This window comes from Lepisosteus oculatus, chromosome 18 (genome assembly GCF_040954835.1).
Source record: "Lepisosteus oculatus isolate fLepOcu1 chromosome 18, fLepOcu1.hap2, whole genome shotgun sequence".
Lineage (NCBI taxonomy): Eukaryota > Metazoa > Chordata > Actinopteri > Semionotiformes > Lepisosteidae > Lepisosteus > Lepisosteus oculatus.
Window position 1 is genome coordinate 8,860,190 of NC_090713.1, and position 8,003 is coordinate 8,868,192.

The following is an 8,003-nucleotide window of genomic DNA, read 5'->3' on the forward strand; positions in this document are numbered from 1 at the left end:
TTATTCTTTTAAACAGTGAAATTTCAGCTGCAAAAGATTGCACCAGAGACACCACCAGCACTGCTTGCCATAAAAGTTCAGGAAAGGGTGAATTAAGCCATAAAACAGTCATTTGGTAATTAGTATAACAGTTTAAAATGTACATAGATTAATGTAAACATGCTGGAAACTTCACAATTAAAGAGCTCTGTAGGACAAGAAAAAAAATTAGAAAAACCTTAAGCTTTTTAAGGCTTAAACTAAAATTCAGTCTAAAGAATTATGTCAAATGAAAATTTAGGACATTTAAGTGTTAGAGGTAAATAAATACAAAAATGCACATGAGAAAATTTTTTTAGAAATTGAGCTGGTTGTAGGGGTTTTGTGCCTTTACTGGGACAATTATTAATTGTAGCAGTAAGTCACAAAATGATTCTTTGCGGAATAACTCAGCAACACACACACAGATACTAATACACGAGAATATATTATTAATGTAAAATGTGCATATAAACATAAAAGATCTTAAGAGTGAGGGTTAGCAGAATACATAAGGTATAAAATCAATCACGAAGAGTAACAAATCAAGAGACATACATTCAGTATACCAGTCATTTATACTGTTTCTTTAATGAGCTTTGATTACAACTTCTACTCTAGATACTTAAAAGCAAGTATGTCAATCATAGGAATTAAACTGATATCAACTGGGGTTGAGGTAACAATTGAATTCTCAAGCTATAATGCAGAATGTTGAACACTCATCCAATTTATGTGGATTCAGATCTCCCGCAGACGCAAAGGAACACCGACAGGCTATTTCTGCGTCCAATCGGCATCTTCTGGCCTGGTGCCAGGCAGTCCTGGTGTGAGGTGTGGGAGAAGGAGGGAGAGATTCCTGCTGCGGTGCACTGGCAGTGGGCTCTCTGAACACCGGCTAGTTAGTCCTGGCTTAACTAGCAGAGTGCTAGTTAACTAGCAGAGTGCTGCGAGTGCGAGCAAGTCACACTTTTTATACGGGAAGAAGACCGGTCATTCCATTTGTAGTGCTAGTCCTGAATACTGAGATTCAACTGTCGATAGTTCCGACCGTAGTTCACTTGTTGATCAGGCGAGCATTCACGGTGGGGTACCAGCTGTTCCGTGTGGCTTTCTGCTGGGCTAACCTCAGGCGGATCCTTTGGCTACGCGCAGGCGACCTCCGATCTCGACTCTTAGAACAAAGTAAAGTCCTGGCACTCGGACACACTGGCCGTCATATGATTGTCCGAACTGAGTCTGAGAATGTCCTGGAGGGGCCCCTTCCTGGAGGAACTATGGTTGTTCATTGGTTGAAAGTTCTGCGGGCATTTGAGACCCTGCCCTACCAGTTTCTGATTGGCTGATAGAGGTGGAGGATGAGTAACCATGCTCTCTGACATTAGGGTTTTAAACAATTTGGGATGAGACTCTCCCAAGGAATCTCCCAGATAGTAAGGCGCCAGAATGACCATTTGTTAGGATGGATGGAGAATTTCAGCCTTGGGAGTTGTTCCATATCAGGAAACTCTATAAGATAGAAAAACACTTTAAATCTGAACCAAATGGAATGGCCTCTCTGTGTCCAACACCACTAAGATGAGGGAGAGAGAGACTGGCAAGGGAGCAGCAAACTTAACTCCTATATTTAATAAGCCTTGCCGCTACATGGTGTTACTTTGAAATAAGCAAACAGAAAAAAGTCATGACCAGACATAGTGCAGAAAAGGGATGCAGGGACACTTGCAAAACCTTAGATATACAAAAAATCACAGAAAGCCATGTATTACAAAGAACATGTGAACCTGAAGCAGATTTGGCAGAGAGTGAGGGGCTTGAATAATCAGGTGCATTTCTGGCAGGGTGAGAATGAAGGTTTGATGGGTCATAAAGAGTCAGAACATTAACACATGAAAAACAGTAATTTTATCAGAAAGCCTTACAGTAAATGAATTAGTAGCAAACATAGTTTCATGGAAGGCTTCTCAAATAGTTGAGCATTCAGGTAGATCATGAGGGGAAATGTTTTGTAAATATATTGTGTTAAAGCAAGTCAGGTTTTTTTTGCAACACATAAAATACATTTTTCAGAGAAAGTAATTTAGCCTGTTACTAATGGAACCACTAAATAAATAAATATAGAAATCTAAAGATTTTTTATTCAATGTTGTAGCAGGATGAATTTAGGACTCGGCAGCTGGCAAGTTAAGATCAGTATATATTTTGTCACTGTGTTGGTGGTAGATGGTAACAGTGAAAACAGATATTTAAAAATTAATCTTTTTGAGAAGGAGATTATAATTATAAATCTAACAGGATGGGGAAAGCTCAGAAAATATGTACAGTAAGATTAATCAGATCAGTATGCAAAGTCTTTTAGCAAACAGGCTGTGAGTGACACACCAGTATAGTTTAGACCCTATTATTTTCTGAACCAGGGAAAATCTGATCAGGTTTCTCTATAACAAGAACAAGAAACTTTATTTCATATAGCACATATCCAAGTATCTCAAAACAATATAGCAGGTGTAAAAACAGTTATGAGGACCACAAGTTACAAAGTAAATACAAATAAGAAAGACAAGCAGTTAGAAGTGCTACCAATGTTAGAAAATGAAGCAGATACAGACACTAAAAAACAGCCTTTCTAAAAAGAAAGGTTTTGAGGTTAGATTTAAATGCACTCAGGTTAAGTGACTCTAATATCACTGGTGTAGGGAAAACCGGTTCAGGGACGCCAAATATGTAATCATAGTGGCTCTCTGAAGGCACCAGTTCTGTAGGGTTTGGGCATTTACTGAGACAATTTTTAATTGTAGCAGTAAATCACAAAGTTGATTCTTTTGGTGGCTTTAGAATCCAACCATGCGACATAACTCAAACAACGCGCACACACAGGTACTAATACACGAGGATACATTTATTAATACATAGAATATGCATATAAAACTAACAGATCTTATCGAGAGGGTTATCAGAATACAAAAGATATATATTCAATCAGTTACAAAGAGTTACACATATCAAGAGGACATACGTTCAGTATATCATTCATTTAGACCATTTCGTAAAGTGAACTTGGTTACAACTTCTACATTAGATACTCAAAACAAGTACATAACTCTTAGGAATTAAATTGATATCAACTGGTTGGGATAACAATTGAATTCTCGAGCTGTAATGCATTGAAGTTGAATACTCATCCAATCTTTGGGGATTCAGATCTCCTGCGGGCACAAAGAAACAGTTGCAGGCTGTTGCTGTCCAATCCGCGCTCTCTGGCTCCGTGCCAGGCTGTGCTGTGCGGCTTGCGACGGTGCGCTGCTGATGCTCATTGTTGGCTTTAACTAGCAAAGTTTGTGCACAGGAGAAAAGATGACTGTGGGTCCCAGCAAGTCAGGAAGAGGACCGGTTCGTTCCTGATGAAGAGCTAGTTCTGAATAGTGATTCAGCTGTCCACAGTTCCGACCTGTTCACGAGGCCTGCTGCTGGTTACTCTCTGGCAACCTCCACTCTAGACTCTTAGAACAAAGGAAAGTTCTGGCACTCGGACACACTGGCCGTTCCGTGGTTGTCCGGGCTGAGTCTCAGGATGGTCAGGAGGCGCGCTGCGAGAATGTCCTGCCCTTGGGATTCTCCTTTGAATTCCCTTTAGAATTGTTGAATCTGAATCTGAATCTGAATCTGAATCTGAATCTCGCAGGCTCTCTGTGTTGCCTGTTTTTACCTGGAGGAACTTCAGCTCATTGATTGGCTGAAAGTTCCATGGGCATCAGAGTCCCACGTGGGTTACTCGGCCCTACCGGTCCCTGATTGGTTGATCAAGGTGAGATATGAGTCACTTACTCCTGACACTTAGTAATGCAGTCCAGATGTCCAACTGGCACTCCCTAAACAGATAGGCGCCAATGGATGACCATTGATCATGATAGCCAGGCTTAGCTAAGTGCATCCCCCTGTGGGAGCTGTCCTTATCAAAAGAAAACATCTTGCATGAATAGTTTCTCTGTGGCTGCACCACAGAGATGAACAGAGAAATGGGGCCTCATTTGGGAAGCTCAGAAACACTTAATTCTGCCTTATTATTAAGCCTCGCCACTACACTGGGGATACAAATCCAGAGCCCTGGGGTGTAGCTAGAGAAGGCCCTGTCACCCACAGAATGTAGATGTTCTTGAGGACAGCTAGAAGACCAGTCAGACGAATGAAGATTGCAAGGTGAGGAGTAGACAGATAATAAGCCAGACAGGTACTGAATGAGGATGAGGATGTTGAAGTTTACTCAAAACCTGATAGGAACTAAGTGCAAGGACTTGAAGATAGGCATAATGCAACCCGATCAGGTTTCTGGCTCTCAAATTCTGAACATATTGGAGATTGCTTGGTGTGGATTTAATTACCCCAGTGAAAAGGATGTGCAGTCATCATTTCTAGAAAAAGAAGCCCTGGTTTCTCTAGTTCCCTTTAAATAAACTAAATCAGTATGACGTTCCACAATGCAGCTTTTTTTAATGCTCCATGGCTGGTATTTACATATGATGTTTGTGATTTAAACACATTAATACAAAGAGTTTTTGAGGATTTAAGTTAGGCTGAGTTATTGCAGGGTCCAAAGCATTAGGAGTTATTTGCAGGCTAGTAACAGCGTGTCTGAAGAGCTCTTGCAAAAAAAAACAACATATGTAAAATAACAGAATACTTAGAATATATTAGAAATGAATGCAAAGTATATGGATATTCAAGGTATGGCTAGAATAAGAGATGCCAGGTTGCAGACACTGAAGGAGAAGGATGGAAAGTGTGAAAAAGAAGCAAGGGTGGATGTATGGACAAAAGATCTACTAGCAGTAGAGTTAAGAAAGTAAGAGGAGCTTTGAACAGTGAGGAAGAAATAAATGAACAACACAGAAGCTGGAATGTTGACCTGAAACTTCCTGTAGTAACAGTATAGTTGAAATGAGGAATGAAGAGGAGTTGGCACAGGGATGAAAATTACAATAGGATTTTCAGTTTCTCAAAGTAATAGAAAAGGTTTCATCTAGAATAACTGAAAGTGTTATCTGCAGGATGCAAAAAAATGGCAGGTACAGTAAAATTAGACAAAGATTGTTTGGTACTATGTGGTAGATGAAAAGGCTCAGGTTAGAAGTAAGTTCTCATGGAGCATGTTAAGACTAGAGATGTAGGTAGGAAAAAGATAATTTGGGGAAAGTTGAGGAATACACTGATAACAAGGACACTTCCTTAGAGTATAAGGCATACTTTTGACAAATGGACAGGAGATGTTACAGACTGCAGAGGAAGATGATAAAGTTAACAGACTGTATATTTACATAGATACTGAAATGAGGATTGTATTTTAGATTTTGTGAAATTGCTAGCGTTCAACTGTGTTTTGGATGCACATAAATTGAAGGAATGGGCAAACATAGCTGATGCTGATCCAGAGCCAGCATCTGAAGATATTTATATTTAGAGGCAATTTGTTTACAGATTAGTTATGGATACTGGTGTGCCAGAGTGGAAAAGCTGTTTTGTTAAGCCAGCACTATAAAATATTTTTTATAATCTATATATATATATAAATCTAATCTCTTTATCCAGTACAGGGGAGCTGAAGCCTATCCCAGCAAGCAACGGCCCAAGGCTGAATACACCCAGAATACACAGAATACTGTACATCACAGGGTAGACAAACAGATACACACACACTGACACCAGGGCCAGTATTTGCATAAGCCAATTAACCCTACCAGTATGTAGGTACCTGTAGAGTACTTGGAGAAAACCCACATGAACCCAGAGAGAACATGCAAACTCCACACATACTGTTCCCCAGAAAGTTCGACGTTACATTCAGAAATACAATTGAGAATAGTTTTGTGGTATTTGTTTTGATGACACTTTGCTAAAATTTATAAAAACCTAAAGGCGATTGAAATGTATAATCTTTCCACATGACATGTCATTAGGAAGTACAATAAGATCCCGCTATGTTTAACAATGGTTTAAAAAATAAATATAATTGGTGAGAAAGTAGTTCTCCTTACTGATAATTAAAGAACTTGGAAAAGTCAAAGGAAATGATTTACGTTGCTTAATTTTAAAAACTAAGTTATACAGGCAGACGCGATCTGTGCCTTAAGCGTTCCAGGCTGCAGACGGCTCATTCTGTATTACAGAGCTTCACGCCTCCTCCCTCTCTTAGTGCCGCCTCTTCTCTGACACAGAGCAGTGGGCGGGGAACTATTTTCCCAGCCTCTGATTGGGGAAAAAAAGACCTACTGATCTGCTTCATACCATAGGAAGATGGTAGAATATGATTTTTTTCTTTGTGTTTATGAAATTCAAGTGTTTTAAACGTTTAATTAAAAAGTAACTTACAGCGTAAGATTCCAGGCTGTTCACAAGGAAGAAAAATCATCCATTTTAATGAGCATAAAAAGTGTTTTTTAACGAAACCCGTTTTTAATAGCTTTTAAAAGTCATGCAATTCCTAAGTTATTCAATTCATTGTTTTTTTTCTTAAGAAAAAATCAGTCGCCCATGGTGCCTCCAGTTAAATTGTAGAGATTCTTGTTTGAAGGTGTCGGTGTGTTTTGACTATGTTACATGTGGGAGTATGTGTAGTCACGTGTAAAAAGTGTGCAGTGTTGTATATTTTTGGGAAGAATGGGGTTTGTTTAGTTTCATTATCGTTGTTTTTTTTTCTTTTTAGTGGGATTTGGTATATAAGGGTTGTGTTTGTGTACTGTATGCTGTTTATTGCTTCACATTATTATTGTTTATTATTTTTATTTTATGTGTTGTTATACTTAAAACCCTGGTTGTTGTTTTTTTCTTCAAATTTGAATGTTGTTTTTCTCAAAATATCTGCAAACAACAATAAAAAAATCTCCAGTTCACTTACACCAGTGTTGGTAATTTACATTGAGATTAATTTGAAGAAAACAACAACAACCCTATAACTAATTAAAATAACTATAAGAAGATAACATAATAATAAAATATATTAATATTTGTGAAGCAATTTTTATTATGGTTAAAAGTCAAAGTCTTTCTTTCTGTTTTCCTTTTCATTGTAACTCTGTGTGTCTTCCTGTTTCCCACTGTCTCCCTTCCTGACACTTTCTTCTTCCTTCTGGACCCCAAATTTTGAAGCAGCAGTTATCTTCATCATCCTCCTCCATGGACACTCTGAGAAGATAATGACATTATGTTGTATATTACTGCTGAGCTGGGTGTTGTAGTGAAGACTTAAACAGAAAGATGTGGATGAGCTGTGCAGGTGTTCAGCTGTTCTCCTGTCTTTTTGTCTGCAGGATGGAGAGCTGTAAACTAACAGAGAGATGTTGTGAAGATCTGGCCTCTGCTCTTCAGTCTCAACACTCCAGTCTGAGAGAGCTGAATCTGGGTCATAATAACCTTGGGGATTCAGGAGTGAAACTGTTGTCTGCAGCTCTGAGGGATCCCAACTGTAAATTAACAACACTGGGGTAAGTGAACACTGGTGATTTCTTAGTTTTTTATTGTTTTATTTAGGTATCCTGAGACACACAACATTCCGTTTTTCCCATGCATTAGAAAAGAAATACATAGGAAGTAAGGAACAAAAAAGAAGGGGGGCATCTAGGAAGACAAAAAACTGCCAGGGACCCTGACTTTAAACCACATAAAATAAATGTTTTAGTAATGGTCATTGAGATGCATAAGGAAGGTCTGGAACAAGACAGAAATCCTGGAAGTACCTTCATTCTTGCTGTCTTCATCCTTCTCAAGAATGAGACAGGCAGCAGTTTCCATCTATTGAAGTCTTGCTTGTGCTGATTTTCTAGCACCTCTTAATTATATTTTAATGTGTTTTCTAGGTTTCTGGGTATTGCAGTTGCTCAACATCTTATCTTATCCCAATCCTATTGTAAATTAAATTTATTTTTGACTTCCAGGGATATAGATTCCCCACTAACATTGCTTCAGAATTAATCCCTATTCTGACACTAAACAGA

General features: G+C 38.7%; 1 protein-coding gene across 1 annotated transcript in view; it reads left to right on the top strand.

Annotated features, from left to right (window-relative positions):
- Window positions 1–7,497, top strand: part of LOC107076301 (protein NLRC3-like) — a 369,350-nt gene extending 361,853 nt beyond the window's left edge. The window contains exon 16 of the mRNA XM_069180176.1: window positions 7,320–7,497. Coding sequence (XP_069036277.1) covers window positions 7,320–7,497 — 178 coding nt within the window. The remainder of the gene's footprint in view (window positions 1–7,319) is intronic.
- Window positions 7,498–8,003: the final 506 nt, after the last annotated feature.